This window comes from Schistocerca gregaria, chromosome 9 (assembly GCF_023897955.1).
Source record: "Schistocerca gregaria isolate iqSchGreg1 chromosome 9, iqSchGreg1.2, whole genome shotgun sequence".
Classification (NCBI taxonomy): domain Eukaryota; kingdom Metazoa; phylum Arthropoda; class Insecta; order Orthoptera; family Acrididae; genus Schistocerca; species Schistocerca gregaria.
This window is the reverse complement of record NC_064928.1, coordinates 156,795,027-156,819,502: the sequence shown is the minus strand read 5'-3', so window position 1 is coordinate 156,819,502 and position 24,476 is coordinate 156,795,027. Positions and strand designations below refer to the sequence as shown.

The window sequence follows — 24,476 nt, the reverse complement described above, 5'->3', positions numbered from 1 at the left end:
ATTCACAGCAAATTCACTGGGAGGAACCCAGTATTTTTTGACGAGTTCTTGGTTTCTGTGCTGGAGTGATTAATTATAGTCTCATCTAAGGAGACAACTAGCTGAATCTTGGTTCAGTTGCCCTAAACACAATTTTGAAACTGAAAACTGCATATCCTTGCTCTCTGTTCTCAGCAATTGTAGTGTCCTATTCAAATGACAGTTTTTAATCACCAAATTCACATGTAAAATAGGAGCAGCCATTCCCAGATGCTTTGTGCAGCTTTGTTTGGCAGTCAGCAGTAACAATGTGGTGGACTTCTTCAATGATTTCTTTGGTAACCGTCTCTGCTAGGCAATCTGGGCAATCTTAATTTTTTTTAACAAAAAATGGGTGTTAGACCATTTTTAAATTCGTTGAATCAAACTTTTATCTTGTTGCGTGATTTCCATTCCAAGTGCAAAACATGAATCACTAAATGATACTGCACTATTTCTAGATAGTGAAATAGCTGGGAAACTGGAAATTTTTTTGAATCAGTGTAATTTTTGTTTTAGCACTATCCAAGACATGGTATCAGTAACTTTTACTAGCAGTGACACCTGCCCTCAGACAGTGGAACTTATTGAACTACCCTTATGTGTTAACAGGAAGTATTGTGTCAAACAATTAACTGTGTGTATTTTTAGTGCATGTAAACTAGATAGATAATATACTGCCATCCATAAATGTTATCTCTGAAATTAAAACATTTTCTGCCTTCAACTGTAATTTTTATTTATTCCCATTATTGGCAAATTTTGTCTACTTCCATGTGGTAGTTGATGTGTATGTGCACAAATCACCAACCACCAGCAAATAGTGGACAAACATAATACTTAATGCCCCAGCAAATGATAAAGCAATTTGTCAACCTTAATGTGTTTTTCAAATTGTCTAGCAGTGTGCTGCATTGTTTCATATGTTTACCGAACACACAGGGTGTCTGAGAGACATTTTGACTGCTAGCCATTTGACAAACAAGTCTGACAATTTATCCGTGCATTTGTCAAACAGTAGCCAGCTGGTTGCAAGACTATTATCTCTAAGATGTCTGCTGACTGGAGCAGATTCTGAAGATTTTAAATTTGTGTCCTGCACACTTCATGCATTTCCCATGAGTGTCAAAATACTTTGTGGCACAATACTCACAACTGCTTCAAAGTGATAAAAAATGAATCATTAGATGGTACACACATAAATTTATTTGAGAAACATGTGTATTGTGTGTAGCAAACTGCAAATCTGACAAAACAAGTTTGATCATTGACAAGGAACTTTATGACAAGTAGTCACACATACAGTTAGTAAAAAACTGTATTAACTGAAACAAGAACACTGCCCAGTGCAAGTCAATTGTAATAAAACAAGCTGTCTTAGCAACAGCAACTGTCTAACAGATAGTATTGGTTAGTGCAAGTTGGCAGCTTATTTTACTACAATTAACTCACGCTGATTACAACTACTAAAGTACTTCTAAACTAACTAAATGCTTGACTACTGTCATGAGTTCTACACGTATGTGCTACAATTTGGATAGCTTGGTAGCATATGCGCAAGCACGTCAACTGCCACCAACAGTGAAAATAAATATTTTTTTTTCCAGAAATTTTCTACACCTGTGGTGCCTGCCCAAATAAAAGTAACAGAAATATTAGGTAATATAAGTTCGGTTTCCCAACTCTATCAGGATCTGCTGGGAACACAAGACACTCCGTCCCCTCCTGTTTGCCCATTACCCCTCTGTCACTCCTCTGATCCAGTTTTTCCCTAATTTCTGAATGCCCTTTTTTTTTTTTTTTTTAATCTTCTTCCCTCATATGTTATCTGTATTTTATGCTCCTATCTGACATCTCAAAAACTTCATGTAACTTAACTCAAATTTTTTTTCCTCTCTTTTCTTTTGTGAACAATTTCTGTGCAGCATGCAATAAAATTGGTGTATAATACAATTTACAATATTGATAATATCTTCATATTTGTGTTTCTTGAAGTTTTCCTGATGGATCAATATTCAATTTTTTTTTTTTTTTTTTTTTTTTTAGTGCATCCAGGATATTATTAACTCGTGTACCAATATTTCAGCTGAAAACCTTTCAGTCATTATCAAGGTGAGTCAGTTGAAATTGATCAAGGAAGCTACGAAAATACAATTACCAAACATCCTGTTTAACTGAGACTAGGGTTTTCCAGCTAAACACATCATGGAAACCACCCATTTCATGCCTGGGGTTTTAAAGGAAATGCTGTTCTAGGTATTCACTGCCTGTCAGTACAACATATGCCATCAATAATAATCAACCAGCTGCTTCATAAGGACCGTGGATTTGCTGACTCTGTGCTTGCTCCGTTTTAATCTTGGAGGTGTACTGTTTTATTTATTACCAACAGTATTATCTTTGACACGCATGTGTTTACCCCACAGTGTAAAGTGCATTAAAAATCTTGCAAGTGACCCACCTTCAGAATGGCTGAAAGGTTGTCAGCCTAAATATCAATACATGAGTTAATAATATCCCAGATGCATCCTGAAAAATGATGGAATAACCTTTGTACTTTTCTGGCAGACTTCTTAGTCACATACAATTCTTGTAACACTGCCAGCTTGCCTTGCATGTTCACTTGTCCTTTCATTATTTCTTCCATTTTCAGCTGCTCCCTAACCAGTCACAGCTCACCTCGGGTCTGTTGTTCTCTCTTTTAGCGACCATCAACTCGCATTTCTTTGCATTAAATTTTATATTAAACTCTTGTGCAACTTCTTTGCAAACCTCTAACTGGTTCTGTACCACAAAATAATCAGCAAATGAGATTGCTATCATCCTCTCTCCTAACTCTCTTGGTCTTGTCTTGTTATATCACCCATCATTGTTATAGTGCACTTCCTGGTTTCAGACTCTTCCCCCCAAAATGTAAATAAAAGAACACACTTTCCCAGTTACACAGAAAGGCCTGAAGAACAGACTGTACAACTTTGAGGAACTGTAATTCTGAAATCTAATAAATCATATTTTTCCTTTGTCTATCTGGACATGTTAAAAAATGAGAAGAGGCTGAATGTAAACACACACGACTGTGACCAGTCACTTATAAAATATTTATTTATTTTCATAAACTAGTCTTTGAATGCATCTTCAGGTGATGCACAAAGAAGTTACATATTTATGTTTGTAGATTGACATTGGGTACTGTCTCTGTGATAAAAAAAGAAAAATCACCTTTGATTTTCTCCCATGAGTGATAGGTATATGGGAAGTTGTGCCGAAATTTTCCTTCTAAACTGCAGCAGAATGTGTGGTATTGTTGTTCATATGCACCTGTCAGATTCCAGTTTCATTGACTATCAGCCACAGTATTAATCACGTAGCAATCAATTGTATTGTTTTGCTGTTAACCCTATGACTACTATAGACGTGCTCTCTGCATTCTTCGCTGAGTGTGGCTTTGTCATCGCTGTGCTGAGAGATGGTGTTCTGGCCAGTATGATAAACTTATCATCCAATTTTACAAAAATTATTCTGTGAAAGAAATTGAGTTTTGCACATCTTACAGTCTGATATCTTTACTCGAGAAAGGATTGAATTTCTTTAGTTATTTGTCATTAAATTAAGTAAAGCATTGCATGAAATTTTAAAAAGAGTTTATAGAGATAAAAACACATTGCGTATGCTACTCATCGTTGATTTCGGCTCAAGTATTTCTGGGTATGAAATGCGGATAAGATATCAAAATTTTATTTAAAATTGACAGCAGAATGATATTTCAGTTCATTGTTTTTTGTACCCGGCAGACAGTTGCATGTGGCACACCCAATTCTGTTCCTAGGTATTGGAAACGTCCTCATAACAATTGTAATATTTCATTTTGGTTCAGGATATCAAAACGATATGTGTCACCAGCACCTGGGGAGCAGTGGAGTGTAACAATTTAACTCATCCAAAGCAGTCAAAGGGCTGATAGTCAATGAAAATCAAATTTCCAAGTTAATATTAACTTGTAAATTTGATTTTCATTGACTATCAGTTATAAAATTCATCATATAGTGCTCAATTGTGTGCTCGCTAGATGATGAAAATGGAAGCTGCCAAGATGACAATACCACCATATTGCCGCTTTAAGTACAGAAATTTGTTTTCTAATACAACTTGTCATACAAGAACACATCAGAGAAAAACATTGAAGTGTTTCCTACGTTCTTGTTAAGAGTCAGTACAAAGCACCATGCTGCAAACATAAGTATGGAACTTCTCTATGCCACAACTGAAAATGAGCCTGAAAACACTCAAAAAGTAGTTCATGAAAATAAATGTGTCATAAGTGATTGGTCACAGTTATCTGTATTTACAGTCAATTAACCGACTGTCATACGGTTCTGCAATATCCGTAACAGATAAGCGTAATCTGCAGGATGTTAATTAACAAATATAATGTAATGGGAGACACCTGTCGGCGCCCGCTAAGCTGTAAGCCAGCAGCCTGGCTTAGAGCCAGCTGAGCTTGTAACCCCCCAGCCCTACCTCGTAGCCGAGCCTCCGGAGGAACAACCTGAGCAGGGGTGGCTCGTCCCCGAAGAACTTGGTCAGCTTGCGGACACGTGACGGGTTCGACAGGCCGCCTGCACTATCCCCTTGTGGACCGGCACTGCCCGCAACATTGAGGGCTCGCGGCACGGACTGCGACCGGTGGTGGTGCAGCGCCGTCTGCGTGCGCAGCGCTGCTATCTCCCCCCGAATGTTCTCCATCTCCTGCAAGCCAAAGTGCACCTATGTAAACTTACTGATGTTTCAGATGGATTCCTCAGAAGTCTTCTTCTTCTTTCAGCACCAGTAGATGATTCCTAGTTCCTCTGATATACCTTTAAATAACTTTACATAACACAATTGAAGTGAGTTATCAAGTTTATGTAGTTCTTTTTTTTTATCACTGTGCAAACTGATGATGATCAACATGTAGAAAATACACTTCATGCTTGTTACACGATGAACCAGTAAACCACACAGACTTTGAGGAGTCTAAATTAAACAAACAAGTGGCAGATCCATACTAAATAAATGTTCATTTCGAAACCTTAAGTGAGTGACAGTATATAATGCTATCATACAACTTCACTCAAGGACTTCAATACAATATAATGCTATCATACAACTTCACTCAAGGACTTAAATACAAAGTTATTTCATTTTCAGCATCAACCTAAGAGACAAGAGAAACAGAGAATACTTATACAAAGTAGAGGGCTAAGTTATTTTGTTCAACTAAAAGCCATGTATTTTTCAAATTACATTAATTCTAGGTTATATTTTATGTAATGCAATTACAGACCTCATTTTTATCCCCAGGATTTCGCAAAGCCAACCAACAATTTTCTGGGAACTCACATTTTCTGTATGATGCATGTAACTAATTAATGTGGTACATTTTTCAAAATAGAAGGATGTATCTTTAGGTTTTTGAAGAGATTACATTTTCAGATTCAAATTCCTAAATTTATTATGGCAACAGGAATTAATAGATTTTCATAATTATAGAAGCTTCAGAAAAGACAAGACATTTATTCAACAGAAGAAAGTGGGGCATTCAAATATAGTATCGCAATCTTAAAATAAACAATTATTAGTGTGCTGCGAAGTTGGAGGTACCGTGTCACGGTCCGTGCGGCTCCCCCCGTCGGAGGTTCAAGTCCTTCCTCGGGCATGGGTGTTTGTGTTGTCCATAGCGTTAAGTTAGGTTAAGTTAGATTAAGTAGTGTGTAGGTTTAGGGACCAATGAACTCAGCAGTTTGGTCCCATAAGACCTTACCACAAATTTCCAAAAATTATTAGGGGGCTTGAATAAGTGTGGTTTTTGTGAATCATAAATTTTGAATACTTCGTTAAATAAAATATTTCTACACGAACTTTGTACTGTCATCATTAGCATCACATAAATAACATGCTGAATAATAAACTTAAGAAAAATAAAGCTTAGATAAAAATTTGGAAATCTTGTATTTAGATTAAATAGGGGAAGGAAACGGGAAAGAGAAAAAGAAACCCATAGTGTTTATATTAGGAGTGGAACTATAACAAGTACAGGTGTTTCTTCTGGCTATGTTTCAAACTTTGTCAATTTCATATACACTTTACTTTTGATGCGGGGTACAAAATCTAAACTGAGATCTGACAGACTTGCAACTGATATGATGATGACTAAACTATTAAGATAAGTTTTACAACTTCTGTCTATAATTACATAAGTTAGGAAATTACCTTTGTAGCAACTTTACATAAAAAGTGCATTGTAGCCTGCAAATAGAGTATTCTTAAACCCTTTGTTTACAAGTGGTTACTGGGTAAATCACCTTTTTTTAGTTCAACTACTTAGCTTACCAGTAGCTTTTGTTTGTAGCTACTGATCTCTAGAATCCATCAAATAGTTCAGGGAATTTGTGATAATTTTTTTTTAATGTTAGGGCTTCATGTGTTATTGAAATTATGTCTCATATGTCACAAGTCATTACTATGAGTCATCTTTCATATTAAATAAGATAATTATGTATGGCTTCAGTGTTTGACCACTGGCAAGTAAGGATCAAGTCATTTTCTCTTCTCAGCAATTGAATTGCAGAATCTGCAAGCTGATGACCTGGATGTTGATATGCATATCAGGTACTGGATTAATTACAAATTGATCAGAAGTCAGTTACCTTTAACCCCCAACGGTGCTAAATGAGTATCAAATGGTATAGGGTTTGAACTTGGCTATAAGTAGCTGTGGGACACCAATAATAGTTCACAATCTGGTTTGAACTGAGGCATAGAGCATGCATAACAACAAAAACTTACAGCATGTAAATAAGACGGCTTGGTCGGTTGTTCAAATTTTGGGTAAAAAAAAATGGAAACAGCTCAGCTGGACACTTGAAAATACACCATTATTACAGTAACTTAATAATCTGCTCATATAGAATGATGGGGAGTATGTTAACATGTGAGACATGGAGGTGCACCAGACCCTGATAGAATCTGTGGGGCATATTACCAACTGTGGGCTAGTACATTGGCCAGCTTGAGTGTGGTTTTTTGATGGTTTCCCACACTTGTCTAGGCAAACGCTGGGTGGGTCACCAAATTCTGCCTTGGAAAATATGATATGTGAACAGTTAAAATATGATAACAGCACAAGGCTTACATAATTCTGCCTTGACAACTGTACCTTCAGGAAAGGCACCTGGCCAGAAAATTCAATAATAAATAAAAATTTTCAAATCCTAAAAAGCAAAGCTCATACTACACGAGGTAAACACTACAAGAAAAACAGATTACCTATACTTAAACTGTTTTCCTATCATTTCTGACAGTTCATCAATTTAGATAGATCACTTACCTGTATCATGAGGTGCTGGGTTCTCATTTCTGAAGACAGATGTGCGACACTGCGGGCCAGAGTGACCACGTGAGACTCCAGGCGCTGGAACCTCTTGTTGATCCCCTGCAGAAAAACAGGAATGGTAAATTTGGAAGAATCATAAAAATCTCAAGTAAAACATTATTTGTGCTACATCCTGAAACACACAAACGTGATGGGTGTTGTTGTTGTCTTCAGTCTGAAGACTGGTTTGATACAACTCTCTGTAATAATCTATCTAGTGCAAGCCCTGTCAACTCTGCCTTGCCAAATTGACAATTCCTTGCTGCTTCAGAATGTTTCGTATCATCCAGTCACTTTTTTTACTCGGGCTGTGCTATAAATTCCTTTTTTCCCCTAATTTGATTCAGTGTCTCCTCATCTGTTGTTTGTTCTACCCAGCAAATCTTCGGCATTCTTCTGTAACACCAAATTTCAAAATCTTCTATTCTTTTATGTCTGAACTGACTATTGTCCACACTTCACTTCCTTACAAGACTACACCCCAAAGAAATACTTTCACAAAATACTTCCTGATACTTATGCTGATATTAAATGTTAACAGATCCCTCTTTTTCAGAGATGCTTTTCTCGCTACTGCCAGTCTACATTACATATCTGCTCCTCTTTGGCCATCGTCAGTTACTTTTATGCCTGGACAGCAAAACTCATCTACCACTATTAGGGTCTCATTTCCTAATCTTAATTCTGTCAGCACCACCTGGTTTAATTTTACTGCACTCTATTACCCCATTTTACTTTTATTGATCATCATTTTATTTATTTTTGATCCACTACCCATTCCCTTCAGCTGCTCTGCTTCCTGAACTGTATTTCCATTTCCAAATTTTTCCTTGGTTTCCTTTACAGCTTGCTCAATGTACAGACTGAATAATATTGGGGATAGGCCACTGCTCTTTCTCACTCTGTTCCTAACCACTGTTTCACTTTCATATCCTTTGATTTTTATAACTGCTGTCTGATTTCTGTACAAGCTGTAAATGACCTTTTTGTTCCTGGTACTTTATCCCTGCCACATTCATAATTTCAAAGAGTGAAGTCCAGTCTACATTGTCAAAAGCTTTCTCTAAATCTACAAATGTTATACATGTAGGTTTGACTTTCTTCAACATAGCCTCTCAGACAAATCATAGTGTCAATATTTCTCCACATATTCCTGCATATTTCCGGAAACCAAACACACATCACTCCCAAGGTTGGCCTCTACTGTCCGTATTTTGTGACTATTCATTCCCGTCAGCTTCTGCCATCTGTGGGGTTGGAATTATTGCATTTCCTTAAATCCAAGGGTACTTTGCCTGCCTTGTGTATCATGCACACCAGGTGAAATAATAAATAATTCTGTCATGGTGGGCTCTCCCAAGGACCTCAATAACTGTGAGGATATGTTGTCTGTTCCAGAGACAGTATTTCTACATAGGTCTTCCAGTGCTCTGTCGCAGCCTCCTCACAGTGTCGTATCTCCCATTTCATCTTCCACTACTACCTCTTTCCTCTCTCTAATATTGTCCTCACACTTGTTTACCTTATGTAGAACCACTATATTTTCCTTCCACCTCTCAGATTTCCCTTCTTTTCTAGTACTGGCTTGCCATTTGAGATCTTAATATTCATACAGCTGCTTCTCATTTCTCCATTTTCTGAAAGTTTCCTAAAGACAGCATCGCTACCCTTGTTGTGCGTGCTTTTGCAGCCTGTCATTTGCACTCTAGCTATTACTGTGTAGTGATTTTGCAATATCTGTCAGCCTCATTTTTTAGACTTTTTATTTGTCTTGACTGCGTTATTTGTTGCATTTTTACTTTCTGTCATTTCATCACTTAAATTCAATATGTTCTACATTATTCAGGAATTACTACAAAGCCATGAGTTTTTACTGTGTAATTCTCTGCTGCCTTTCCTATTCCATCTCACAAAGCTGCTCATTTATCTTATTTTGTATTCCTTTCCCTTGATTCAGTCTACCATTGCCTAGTCCTACCTCCGAAACTCTCAACAGTCTCTGGATCTGTGAATTTATCCATGCTCATTTCCTTGATTTCCTACCATTATGCATTTTTGTTTGTTTTAAAATGCAGTTCATAACCAATAAATTATGCTCAAGAGTTCAGATTTGCCTCTAGAAATTTCTTACAGTATAAAATCAGATTTCAAAATGTTTGTCTTCCCATCATACAATCAACCTGGTGGACCGCATCTCTTCTGCTGGAAGCTCTTTGCTTCCCATACATTGGAAAGAGGTAGTATGGACCAAAACAAGAAATAAAAGTAAGGTAAACATGGGCTTTAAGATGCATACCTTCAGAGCTAAGAGTAGATGTTCGGTAAAAGAGACGTGTTTCACTGTAACAAAGATGAACAAGTTCTCATAGCTCTTAAGGTTTGCATTTTAGAGCCCACGTTTACTGGGATTTTTTGCTTGCTTAGGTGTAAGGAACCTGTCCCCAAATTTTTAAAACACCGTTCTGAAACACCCTGTACAACCTTTTGAATGATTCTTAAACCAAGTGTTAGCAATGATTAAATTGTGCTTTTTGCAAAATGCTACCAGGTAGCTTCTTCTTTCATTCATTTCCCTCAGTCCATATTCTCATATTATTTTGCCTTCTCTTACTTTTCCTCATCATACATTCTTTCAGTCACTTCATCATCTAGGAGGTAACTGGCATGTAAATTTGTACTACTGTTGCAGGTGTTGGCTTCATGTCTGCCTTCGCTAGAATAATGTGTTCATTATGTTGTTCATAGTAGCTTACCCACATTCATATTTCCTTTTTCATTATTAGGTCTACTCCTGCATTATCTGTATCTGATTTTGTGTTGATAACCCTGCACTGACCAGACCAGAAGTCCTGTTCTTCCTGCCACTGGACTTCATTAATTCCGACAATATCTAACTTGATCCATTTCCCTTTGTAAATTCTCTAACCTACCTACCCAATTACGGGATCCAATATTCGATGCTCTCACTGACAGAATGGCAGTTTTGTTTATACTGATGATTACATCCTCTCGAGTAGCCCCTGCCTAGAGATTCAAAAGGGAGAATATTTTATCTCCAGAACATTGTACCCAAGAGGATGCCATCATCATTGAGCCATATAGTAGCACTGCATACCTTCAGGAAAAAATCATAGGTAATTTCCCCTTGCTTTCAACGTTTTGCAGTACCTGCAAAGCAAGTTAGTTTATTATCTGTTCTGTTACATGAGCAACAACTGAAATGACTGCTGCCCCTCTTCAGGAATCAAAGGTTAGCCTAGCCTCTCTCCACATACCATTCCATTGTAGATGCACCTTTGGCATTGCTGTCAACTGAATTATCATACTTTCTCTTCTTTCTGCTTTAAATGAAGTTTGCATTTTTTGAATTCCCAAACATGTTATTAAAATAATTTGCAATCAGTTGGAATCCGTGGCTTTTCCAATAGCAGAATTGTGAGTACTGCCCTACTCTACAGTATTTGCAATGTAGCAAAGTTGAGCTTACACACTTGCTCTGATCTCAGTTCTAGAGTATGTAAATGGGCTTTTTTTATCATGTACAAAAGTTACTTAGTAAATATCAAAATTACTTCACACATTTTTTTCAAATTATTGCTGCTGGTATTCATGCAGTAATTTGTGTTTTGCTTTTTTTCCTATGGTTTAATTAGTTATTTTTCAAATATTTCAGTGTTTAATTATGTACTTAATAATGAATATTGCCTAAATTCCACTTCAAAACAGTAGGTCCTGGTTAATTAATACTTAAAAATGCACACAAATTACTTTATGAAACAAGCCTATTTAAATAATTTTTGTGATACTATTAGACACAAGTGTATGAAAAGGCAGGAGCGAGTTGCTAGACAGTATTGATCAAAGTATCCAGTGATACAAGGTATGTAATAAGTGTGCACTTGGACTGAATAGCTTTTGCCATCTAGTAAAATGTAATGTGGAAAGACTTGATGAGGTTTCCAACCAGAAACAAGATTCTGTGGCAAATTAATATTCTTGCATGAACTGTAACTGTTTTAGGATGTTAGGTTTCAGCCAATCATCCACAAATGCTAGAATAATTGTATGTGTATTGTGTTTTTATTACCTTGGATATTTTCTTTATATTTCATTTCCAAAAAGCTCTATATTAGTTTTATCCACAATTAATTCAAGCCAAGCACATTAAAGTCATCTTGTTTGGCAAGTGACTGACAACTGACCATGATATTGTCTGAGATTCTGGTGATCAGGAATTTGACATGCAACCTCCTTTTCCCTTGGCAGACAAATACTGATGGTGAAAATTTCTTCCAGGATTCGAACCAGCTACCACCCATTAACAACCTCAGCTATGGTAGATGGTTAACCAAACATGCAAATTTATCTGTACTTTTGAAAACTGCAGAGCATTTACAAAATTATACAGACAGACTGGGTAACAGTAGTGTAGGTGCTGTGTGCAGTCTTCGTCCTCTCTTTGTATCATATGACATGATAATCTTTTGCTCTTTAACAATGACCAAGGAGACATTTACATCCTTCAGGAACACTAAAAAGTAGTACCATTTTATATCTAATTCTCGAAGAGACAGTTCCACTTTCTCTGGTTATCGGCCCTAGGGGCCTATTGGTGAAGCATCTGCTTGGAAACTGAGAGGTCATGGGATTGCATCTTGGTCAGACTGCGGAAATTTTCAGCCTGCCTTTAGTCTAGCCTTCACCTCTCCATGAGGTGAGGTGTTGTCAGAAATGACATGTGGTTCAGATTCCATGTTAAACTATAGGTCTCCTTTCCTTCTCTGGATAACTGAGGAAGATTGGGACACACAAGTCACTGAAGAGGCATCCAATTGAAAGACTTGTGCCCGGTCATTGTGCCACATGCAATTGTTACTTTCTCTAGTGAAAACAGTGTTTCATTATTCAAGTTTAAATGTTTCTAGTCATCAGTATGAATTGATGCTACTTAATAATTCTCCAATGTTACCTAAATTGTCCTTTGCACAGAAATGAAATTAGTAGTCAAGATACAAAGAATAAGTATGATTTTCAATTACCAGCAGTACTGCTTAGTCATTCCACAGTGCTGAGGCAGTGTATCTGTGAACAATGCAGGTTCATAATCTGAGCTTCTATGTTCAAGCTCTCTTTCTTATACTGATTAGCTTCTTCCCCTTCTTAGCTCCACTCTTGTCTGTATTCATATTTGTGGGACACCTTAGACGCAGTAATTTCTTTAGTCGTTTTAAAGAATATTTTGCCTCTCATCAACCCAAGTATTTTTTTCTTTTGTACCATTTTCATGTCAAATACCTATTCTACCCACACCAAAGCTACAAGAAAGCTTTCCCAGTTTTTGATTTTTCCATTGTTCCACAAATATTTCTCCTTGCCATTTGCACCCACTCCTGTTCTGCATCCTTAGGTTATCTTCTTCGTACCATTCTAGAGTGTTATCACCACTCACACAGTTTGCAGAAATGATACTTTCTGTAAACCTGTTTGTTTCTTTAAAATAACTCTGCATGTCTTATTTTGAATGCAATCAAAATTCCTCATCATCTCCAAGTACATTTCTTCCTTGCCATCATCAATCTTAACCTGAACATCCATATTTCATTTACTACATGAATTAGTGATAAACTCCTATACTTGCACAAAATTATATTATTGACTGCAACTGATCCTCTAAATTAGATAAACGGTAAAGAAAAATGATGGGTGGCTACATCATTATTTTCAAATAAGATGGGATAGTTACAAGGGGATTGCAAAAAATAGATTACATGTTATAATGGCAGGCCAAGTAACTTATACTAAACACTGCACTATGCTTAAAAATGACACAAATACATGACACTATTTTTCAACATAGTCCCATATTGTCTGTAAACAATGGTCTGAGAGTTCTACCAGTCGTTCGATTACTCAATGACAGAAATCTGCTCTTCAGTGATAAAGCCATTTGAGAACTTCTGCAGGAATATCCTCATCATTGGAAAACCTCTTTGCTCCCAGATGTTCTTCCAACTTGCTGAGAAGATGGAAACTGCATGGTAAAAGATCTAAGCTCTACTGCAGATAAGCATCATCCATAACTGTGTGTAACTTAAGTCAAATTGTTGTCACTATTTCACTATGGCTGGACTTGAAGCTGCATTTGATCCATATACTATCAGAATTTCAGGGTGAATCAGGGTGCAATTTAGACATTTTGCTCACAAGAATCGTCTTCTCCAATTCTGGAATACATTTCCAGTTGTCACACCATTTCACTCCCTCACTATGATTCATCTTTTACCTTTACTGCAGCAGAACTAGTGTCTACAGAACACCTGGAACATGTACTCTCTTCTGACAACATACCACCCTTGTTGCGTAACAGTCTTAGTGTAAGTCAACATGTGTCACATACTTCCTGAAGTCCCTACTTATCTGCGTTAGTCAGGTGGTCCTAATTACCTAGTTCATCATTTTTACTTTAAGAGTTTGATACTGCCTTTAAATATTTCTGTGACGTACCTTGAGGTCTCTGACTTTCTTGCGGTGGTCGTCATGCCTGCGACGTTCATGGGGCCGCGTGGCAGGTGGCCTGGAACTCGCAGAGCTGGGCAGCGACGAGAGGCTGCCGTAGACCCTGCGCCGCTGAGAGAGCCGTGGCGGGTCAGAGGGCGGGTACCGGCTGCCACCCTTCTTCACGCCGAGCAGCTTCAGCACCTGGAAACGGGAACAGGTCTCTCGTATCGCTGCTGTCACTTTTCAGTTTCTGAATTCCTATCACTGTTGTGCTTCCTTAATAACTGGCTTGTTCGATGTCTTAAAAATGCTTACAGTGGTGGTAATATTGAGGCAGTACTATTTGTATAGTCTGCTAAGGTATGGTGTGTTGTTCTGAGGAAATGCAAGTTTTGCAAAAAGGCTATCAAAATTTTAAAAATGAGCAATAAGAATACTGAAGGCAGTATCAATAGAGAATCATGCAGGAACATTTTTAAATAAATTAAAATGATGACTCTTCCAAAATTGTTATCTATACCTTAGATCACATAGGGAATTTTCAGTGTAAAACAGCCCAATCCATGGCCATGAACCCAGAAGTAAGAATTATTTTACTAGACAAGTACATAGCTAGGCACTATGTCAAAAAAGTATGCTGTATAAACCTAAAATAATCTTCACTGCATTACAGCAGAAATGAAGAACATAAAAACATTTGATACATTTAAGAAAGAGTTGTAATATATGTTAATATATAAAAGTTTTAAAGTACTGATGAATGAATAACTCATCCACATTGACACAAGTGTGCCACTTTGTTCAAGAAAACATATGAAGATATTTTGCAATGTCATTCACATAAGGAATGTTTCTGCTGTTGCTTCTATATTTTAGCTGTGTGAGACAGGCTGGTACCCAAACAGCAATTGAAGTGAGCTTTGTGAAGATCAACATTAACAGAATGAGTGAAAACAGGGAGGGATGGACAGAAATTTGTTTTCATTTAAGTTATCTACATTCTGTGTGCTTCCTTTTAAGTCACTTACACATATTACTGTACAAAATGGTCAAGGGATCAATAAATATTGTTATTAACAGTTTTATCTTCAGGGGTGTTAGCAAATTGTTCAGGACTTCATGTCTTGCCAGATAGGTCTAGTGGCATCCAGAAAGGAACTACCACTACCTTAAATCACAAAATGAGACCAAAGTACAGACTTTGGACTATGTTCAAATATAATTTGAAGCACATTAGTGTAGAGCATCTCTACTTGTCAGATGTCAGTCCTAGAGTAAGTAAGTACTATCCCCCATCCCCTTTTTTTGCAATTTACTTTCAGATTTAAACTGCCTATCAAAATTAGTTCACAGGCTGTTTTTCCCAAATTCTCATTACACAGTAATTTGTGTTTCACTGATTCCTATGATGTAGTTAGTTCGGTCAATAAATTTTTGTTTACAGAACACGATTTTTCAAATTTTGTACCACCAATCGATCCCAGTAATTACTTTTTGCTGTGGCACAGTCCGTGGTTTGATGTAGAAAGTTCTCTGCTTACAGAAATGTTTTCTGTGTCTGTGTATGTGCGGATGGATATGTGTGTGTGTGTGTGCGAGTGTACACCTGTCCTTTTTTTCCCCTAAGGGAAGTCTTTCCGCTCTCGGGATTGGAATGACTCCTTATCCTCTCCCTTAAAACCCACATCCTTTCATTTTTCCCTCTCCTTCCCTCTTTCCTGACGAAGCAACTGCCAGTTGCGAAAGCTCGTAATTCTGTGTGTGTGTTTGTGTGTTTTGTTCATGTGCCTGTCTGCCGGCGCTTTCCCGCTTGGTAAGTCTTGGAATCTTAGTTTTTAATATATTTTTCCCATGTGGAAGTTTCTTTCTGTTTTATTTACATATGCAACAAAAATATTGACATAATGTTTGGAGTATTGGTATAAATATATTTGAACATAGAGTATAATTTAGAAGCATGAAACGAGGCGAAGATGATTCTTCTTCTTGTTGCTGAGAGAGAGTTGAGTGGGATTGTGATGTTCAGTATGTAAGGTGTGTGTTGTTTCTGGGCTGAGAGGTGGGAATAGCACCTGGCACACAGCGAATTGTAATTTTTAAGACTAGATGAAAGCCTTTGTTACGTTTCTGGTCAGAATTATGCACAAGAATGACATGTCAGCAAATGAATATTTTTGTATGAAGTAGAACTGTTTCAGACAATCATCCGCTGATGTGCTCTTTACTGAATAAAAGGACAGTAAAAAAAAAGAAAACAAAGTTTATTGAATATTGTTCGTACAAAGATTTTCACAAACAATAAAATAAATGTATTTATCATATTTATAGGCAGCAAACCTACAAATCTGTATCTTCATTGAGACACTTCTCATAAGAAAACTCTATATTTTGTGTACTCCTACCAGTGCAAAATACCCCTATTAACATAACTGTGTGATGACAGCTTGTATGTCATCATTGTCATACTGCAGTACAATGACAGCAAGGAAAGCTTTCAAGTGCAAAAATTGTTGAAAATGTACCACTTTGACATATGGTGGTGGTTTTCATTTGCTATAATTCTCATTTCATCAACATCTACGACTGAGAGTGGCATGTAGTGACTCATTGTATAATTCAGGTGTCTAGTATTTCTTCATCCACCTCATAGTACTGACTTGACTCCTTCTTTCTTTTTATGTATACAAAATATGTGGTATCATTATGACAGGATGCCTTATGAAGTCCATAGCTAGTACTTCAGTTTATGAGTGCTTCATACAATAACATTTCTTTTATTCTTTAATCTAGCAGCAATTGTAACTTTGGGTAGCACTGGAGTGACACTGATTATCCTGTTGATAATAACATGTAGGTTATCCTAGTAACATTCTACATGGAAGTGCACAGAAAAGCTATTCCAAACATGTTTCTGCCAATGTTGCTGGTGAGTCATTTATTTGCCCAACCACACAAGGAGCCTTGAACTTCATTAGTACCTGTGTTTGACCCTAGTTTTTATTTATTTCGTCAGTGTTCTTTTTAATAGCCACCTGTGCACATTATTTTGTCATTGGTGGCTGAACAGTGTGAAATGGCTTTGCCTTGGTGTGTGCCACATGTCATTTAATGGTACAATGGCTGCTAATGCCTGCAACCCTTATTGTTATGACCTGTGTTGGGGGAGCTGTCAAGTTTACTGTGTGATGCAACTTTCTCATATCTATATGAGGAGGAAGGGGAATGTTGCCAGTCAATCTACTTAACAGTCAAGTCACTTTTTTGTACGTTTGCGTCCATTAAACTTTGGGGATGTTTTACCTCAGAGTACATGCTCTCGAGACCCTCCAGCTGCCGACGAATGGCCTGGGCATCGGTCGCATCTATTGTGGTGCTGAGGTCATCGTCACTGGAGTTGTTCTCAGTGTGTCCATCCAGCACAGAGTCCAGACCTCCTGTTGTTGTAGAGGTAAGGTCAGTTGTGTCCAGGCCAAACACCGATGCACCTGTTGATAATAAATAAAAAATATAAACATAAAAATAAACATTTTATAATGTGCTTTATAATTCTTTCATACATTGTGTTCTGGAACTCCCATGATGAAAGAGAACCTTCAGGAATGTGGAATGAATCCAGCTGTATAATTATAACCAGAATCAGTTGCTGCAGGGCATTTCAGTATGGTATACTGACACAAATTATTACAATAATAGAATTATAAACAGCTGACCAGTTTCAATGGATAAAGAAAATTTTTACCTAGGTTTCAACAAATATAAATTTGTCTTCTTCAGAAGGTAGCAATTTTACATTAGTAAGGACTAATGTACCATCGGCATTTTTACAATTGTCGGCATAGATCCATGTGTCAAAAATAAAATATAGCCCTAGAATTAGGGTTTGTCACGTAAATATAAAATAGCTCATGGATCTTGCAGAGCTCACAAACGAGTCGGTATTTTATATTTACATGACAAACCCTAATCTCGGGCTATATTTTATTTTTGACACATGGATCTATGCCGACAATTGTAAAAACGGCGATGGTACATTGGTCCTTACTAATGTAAAATTGCTACCTTCTGAAGAAGACAAATTTATATTTGTCGAAACCTAGGTAAAGAGTTTCTTTATCCATTGGAACTAGTCAGCTGTTTATAATTTTATTACATGAAACCGTTGCTGTTGTGCAGCTATGTTTAAAATACAAATTATTACTATATACTCACACATTCATACCCATAAATACGATGACTGAGGGAGGTGGGGGGGGGGGGAGGGGTTGCATGATAAAATCTTTATTAAAATTAGCATACATGCACCTCCACTCCCCCCTCCCCCTCCAACACACACACACACACACACACACATGCATGCATGTGTGCATTCGTGTGCACATAAACTGTCGAATAAAGTGTACCTTTTTATTCTATCATCAGACAAGAAGCACAGGACCATCTTCGGCAACACCTTACATACATAGATTTTCTAGCATATGGCAAAGAAATTTTCTGATATCATGTAATTGTATGACATTGATAATCAGCATTTGAGCAACTGGCAAGGACAATGTATTTTATGTACTCTAAAGTCAAATAACACTGGGAAACCATAAGTGGCAGGTCCAGTTTCCTATCTAGAAAGATCTTTCTTCATGCACGTTGGCACCTCTCTTTTGAGAAATGTGAGCTTTTCATGTATGTGTTTAGAGTAGACAACTGTTGCATGTTTGTACTCTTGCTTACAGTGAGAGAGTAGGGAGAAGATAATACCCAGTGCTGGCACACAACATGCTCCTCTCAAATAGTATGGAGGAGACTGCCAAGATTAACATCCCTTTGTGACACATGGATTGTCATCAATAGTGTCATGGGTCCTCACTTTACGAGACACTGCAAACAGGTTTCAAATTTAATCCAGGACATTGGCACTTGTCACAAAATATCCTGCCAATGCTGGCCAAATATTGAAGGAGCTGTGAATACTAGAAAAATAATAATTTATTCCAGAACTCTATCTACAAATAAAATTGGAATGTGAAGAACTACAGACTGAATAGTGCAGCCTACACTGTATATTTATTATTCTGCTATAAACAGATGCATAATTTTACAAAAACTTCTGATGAGTGATCTCAAAGCACATCATTTCCCTCATTTTCCCAACCTCATAAAAGTTGATTAATTACAAGGATGCAAGCTATTAGTGGAAAATGGTGTATGTGACTGTGTGTGTGGTGTGTGGACACTATGGGCACCAATCATCACTATTGTGGGAGGGAGGGAGGGGAGGAGAGGGAGAGAGAGAGAGAGAGAGAGAGAGAGAGAGAGAGAGAGAGAGTGTGTGTGTGTGTGTGTGTGTTTTGTAAAGGAACATATAATGTGTAACATGATACACATGCTTAATATAGTATTTGATGCAAAGCCATAATTCATATATTATCATTCATTATTTAATGTTGTGTGAGCATTATAATGCTGTCAGAACTTGAAAGTATATTATTTTGATTCCAGAAAAACAAAAAGATAACATTAGATACCATTTAAAAATGTTAATAATTAAAATAACAATGTAACTGGAAAGTAATGTTAAGTTACTTGTCACTAATTGTTAACAGACTGAATTGTTAAAATTGTGTTTGGCAAATATAACTCTGCATTTTGTAAAGCATTATGCTGTATCTGAATACTTGTAAATCTGCAATTTTTCATTGGAAGTTGATTACTGTAAAAATTTGAAAAATGAATTTACATATTTTAAATGTTACAAATTTGTTCAAAGTATGGTGGCTGCATCTGCCAAGTTAGTTTACCTCTGCATACAAGATAAGGTGTTCATTTTATGAAGTTTTGTCAAAAATTACAAAAGATTATTAAATTGTTACAAATTCCAGGAAACTGATAGCTGCAGAAAGCATATTCTGAAAACTCGTAGTTGACGATTAATAGACAGACCAGACAACTAAAATTTTATAATTCTGTTTCATTCCACAACTGCATTTACACGCATTTTCTCATTCCACTACTGTGTTTACATGAATTGTCTCAAATTTCATTATGAGGTGCATTCAAGTTCTAAGGCCTCCGATTTTTTTTCTAATTAACTACTCACGCGAAATCGATGAAACTGGCGTTACTTCTCGACGTAATCGCCCTGCAGATGTAGACATTTTTCACAACGCTGATGCCATGATTCCACGGCAGCAGCGAAGGCTTCTTTAGGAGTCTGTTTTGACCACTGGAAAATCGCTGAGGCAATAGCAGCACGGTTTGTGAATGTGCGGCCGTGGAGAGTGTCTTTCATTGTTGGAAAAAGCTAAAAGTCACTAGGAGCCAGGTCAGGTGAGTAGGGAGCATGAGGAATCACTTCAAAGTTGTTATCACAAAGAAACTGTTGCGTAATGTTAGCTCGATGTGCGGGTGCGTTGTCTTGGTGAAACAGCACATTCGCATCCCTTCCCGGACGTTTTTGTTGTAGTGCAGGAAGGAATTTGTTCTTCAAAACATTTTCGTAGGATGCACCTGTTACCGTAGTGCCCTTTGGAACACAATGGGTAAGGATTATGCCCTCGCTGTCCCAGAACATGGATACCATCATTTTTCAGCACTGGCACTTACCCGAAATTTTTTTGGTGGCGGTGAATCTGTGTGCTTCCATTGAGCTGACTGGCGCTTTGTTTCTGGATTGAAAAATTGCATCCACGTCTCATCGATTGTCACAACCGACGAAAAGAAAGTCCCATTCATGCTGTCGTTGCGCGTCAACATTGCTTGGCAACATGCCACACGGGCAGTCATGTGGTCGTCCGTCAGCATTCGTGGCACCCACCTGGATGACACTTTTCGCATTTTCAGGCCGTCATGCATGATTGTGTGCACAGAACCCACAGAAATTCCAACTCTGGAGGTGATCTGTTCAATAGTGATTCGGCGTTCCCCCAAAACAATTCTCTCCACTTTCTCGGTCATGTCAGACCAGCTTGTGCGAGCCCGAGGTTGTTTCGGTTTGTTGTCACACAATCTTCTGCCTTCATAAAACTGTCGCACCCACGAACGCACTTTTGACACATCCATAACTCCATCAACACATGTCTCCTTCAACTATCGATGAATTTCAATTGGTTTCACACCACGCAAATTCAGAAAACAAATGATTGCACGCTGTTCAAGTAAGGAAAATGTCGCCATTTTCAGTATTTAAAACAGTTCTCATTCTCACCGCTGGCAGTAAAATTCCATCTGCTGTACGGTGCTGCCATCTCTGGGACGTATTGACAATGAACACGGCCTCATTTTAAAACAATGCGCATGTTTCTATATCTTTCCAGTCCAAAGAAAAAAAATCGGAGGCCTTAGAACTCGAATACACCTCGTATTAATTAGAAATAGTACACAAATATAAAAACTATATTACAGTCAAACTTGTGGTAGTTAAAGTGTTACCTGCACATAGTCATTTAGTCCCTATTCTCCATTACTTATAAATTACTGCTGCTGTGTAAATGATGTACTACTCACTGAGCTGCTTGCTCTTGGTGTCCTTGTTGCCGCGGCTGCCGGCTCCGCCGGCTGCGACCGACCTGTGGTGCTTGTCAAATGCCAGAGTGGCACTTCCAGGCTTTCCAGTTCCGCCGCCGCCACCTCCCGGGAGGCGTCCACCCCTCGGCTTGCCGGATGCGCTCTGCTGGTGCGAAGGAGCCAGACCTTTGCGGCTGCCGCCATCGTAGTCCCCGAGCTTGCTGCCGTACGGCAGACTGCAATGAGGAGGCTCGTGTAAATCTTGTGGGCCACAAATTCAGCTGTTGGCTTCGAAACTACATTCAGTAAAGTGAACTGAATAAAAAGCAACATCTGTTGTATAATAGAAAGATACATTGGCTGTGCATGAGGTTTGAAACAGTTGTCTCAAAATTATAAATGAGTCTATAAAGTTTGATTAATGTGCCTACTGAAATGTAGTGAAAGACTGGCAGGATGTGGCAGTGTCTTTCATTATTCCTACTAGATGTACTGAATATCAGCATAAGGTCATATGCACTATGCCATCTACTGATCCCGCAGGAGCAGCGAATACAAGATTAGACTAATTGCTGTGTGTGCAGAAGCATTTAAGCAGTCATTCTTTGTGCACTGCATTTGCAGCTGGAATGAGATGAAACCGTAACTTTTGGCAGAATTCTAAGTAAAATCTGCTTTTCAGAGTATGGATGTAGATGCAGATGTAGATGTAGCTGTGGAAGGGGGTGTACACTTTTTGTATAAAATATGAAAATTAATATTCATAACAATGGGCTGCTCAAGATTTTCAGAATGTGCCTCAAAATATGAGTAGCAGTCACCTGTTTCCGTGCTTGTAGCTTCTGGGTACGGGCGTCGGACTACCCCCTGGTGACAGTGGCGGCAGTGGTGGCGTGAGGGACGAGATGCTCTCGCTGAGGGTAGAGTTGGCACCGCCACCCCCGCCGACAGCAGACCCCGCCCCGAGGCCGTGCAGCTTGGGGTCCAGGATCTGGCGGAGCTCGTTCTCCACCACGTCCACCCACTCTGGCTCGGCTCCTGCATCGTGCAGTGGTTGTGTGTTACAGATTTCGTGATGGAAGAATGGTCATTAGCATTGTTACAAAGTGTGCCACATCATTGAAAAACTGTACCATGTAACTGACTTTTCCAGATTTCAATCATTCAGCATACTTGACCCAGCTTACCTGCTGTGATGGAGGGAGAGACAAATTTTCAATTCTTTAAATTTAAAATAAAGCTGAAATAATAGCGCATGTATCAGATGTGGTAAAGGAAAGCTGGAAAATCCACCTGACTGCAAAAGAAAGAAATAATGTGTAACAGCAGCGTTGCAAGCTCTGTGAATCTATTCACAAGAGTTACAATGCCAGAAGGCTGCAATGAAATTTTGTAACACCTGTGGAGGATCAAAGCTCGGAGCAGTGCTGGAAGCTGACAATCACTCACAAAGAACAAATGTCTTCTTCCGTATACTACTTTAAAATGAGCAGTGAATCATTATGTGAGTTGCTGGCTATTCCCAACTGAAACCTTAATTCAGAATCTGCTTTCCAACACAGAGAGGTATTAACAAGCAATAACAATGTGTTTTACCCATTTCATCAGCATGGTATTGTTTCTTCAGGAACCGTATAAGCCTTCATAAAATGTGCTCTGTAGCAAAGTGCAGTACCTCCACTTGCTCTGGCATTAATCTGAGGGTAGTACCAGAGAAAGTGGGGATCTGTCATTCATTTTACAGTCTTCATTCTGATTACAAATACCCAGTAAATTTCAAAATAACTTCACACAAAGTGTTTTCCAAATTTTTATTTTAGCAATAATTAAAATTTTGCCAGTTGGTATAACTTAGTTAGCTTTGCTACAGAATCTGATCTTAAACATTTCAAAATACCATGTGTCCCACCAATTCTGAACACTGTTAAACTTTTGGTGAAACATTGAGCTATGCCGATTTACAGTACTGAATTTCACAATTATAGAAACGGGCTTCATTTTTCCTAGTATTCAATAATTTAGAATTAATTTACATTAAAAGTATTTGTTGTTTATATAAAAAGTAAACACTGCTTAAACTCTGCTCCAAAACAGTAAGACCTAGTTAACTAATATTTAAAACGGTATTGAGCCGCTAGCAGGTACAAAGAAATGTTTATTATTTATGACACATTAACAACTAAAATTGTATTACAATAAATTGTACTTTAAGCCTATTTAAATAATTTTTTAAATATTGTTATAAATAAATTTCAACTTAAGACATACAGAGTGTCTCAAAAGAAAGTTTATATTTGATGGGTGAAAATGAAATAGCAGTTGAAGTTTATCAACAAGGTCTTTATTTATTATTGAAACACACAGTTTAAGAATTTGCTTCTTAAAAATAATGTCATTATGCAATCCAGCAGGCTTGCAGCACTCACTCAAATGATGACCAAATTTTGGATGACAGCTCAACATATAGACATTGCGATGGCCACCACTTCCCCTCTGATATTTTCTGTCAGTTGCTGCAGAGAAGTCAAATTATTGACATACACTTTGACATATCCCCATAAGAAAAAATGTATGGGGCTCAAATTTGGACTGCATGGTGGACAATTTATGTTACCTCTGCTAAAGATCAATTTGGCAGGGACAATTTCACAAACTCACAGTATAGACAGACTGGATGTGTGTGCTATGGCTCCATCTTGCTGAGACTGTATTACTTAGTTATAGCCAGGAATGTTTTGCAGTTCAGGATCCAAATAGTCAATTAACATAGTCACATACCATTCTGAATTCACTGTAACTGCACGCTCACTCTCATCTTTGAGAAAGCACAGGCCAATTATTCCTCAAGCTGACATTGCAGCCTGCACAGAAACATTTGGCGAGTGGAGGAGTTTCTTGTGCTTCTGTTTAGAACTTGCTGCAATCCAGTAGTGCCAATTTTGCTTATTGGTGTGACCTTCCAGATGAAAATGAGTCCCATCAGAAAACAGGATGTTAAATGAAGGGCACTTAGTCACACCATTAATGAACTGCAGTCTATGTCTGGCATTCT

General features: G+C 37.9%; 1 protein-coding gene across 8 annotated transcripts in view; it reads right to left on the bottom strand.

Annotated features, from left to right (window-relative positions):
• LOC126292282 (filaggrin-2-like) overlaps positions 1 to 24,476 on the bottom strand; it is a 750,701-nt gene that overhangs the window by 7,808 nt on the left and 718,417 nt on the right. For 6 of the 8 annotated variants that reach the window (XM_049986195.1, XM_049986196.1, XM_049986199.1 and 3 more), the window contains 6 exons: positions 22,246 to 22,462; positions 21,425 to 21,660; positions 17,228 to 17,412; positions 13,934 to 14,128; positions 7,385 to 7,489; positions 4,537 to 4,764 (listed from right to left, as the gene is read on the bottom strand). In XM_049986195.1, coding sequence (XP_049842152.1) covers positions 4,537 to 4,764; positions 7,385 to 7,489; positions 13,934 to 14,128; positions 17,228 to 17,412; positions 21,425 to 21,660; positions 22,246 to 22,462 — 1,166 coding nt within the window. The remainder of the gene's footprint in view (positions 1 to 4,536; positions 4,765 to 7,384; positions 7,490 to 13,933; positions 14,129 to 17,227; positions 17,413 to 21,424; positions 21,661 to 22,245; positions 22,463 to 24,476) is intronic. The other 2 variants (XR_007552076.1, XR_007552075.1) reach the window with 1 other exon arrangement.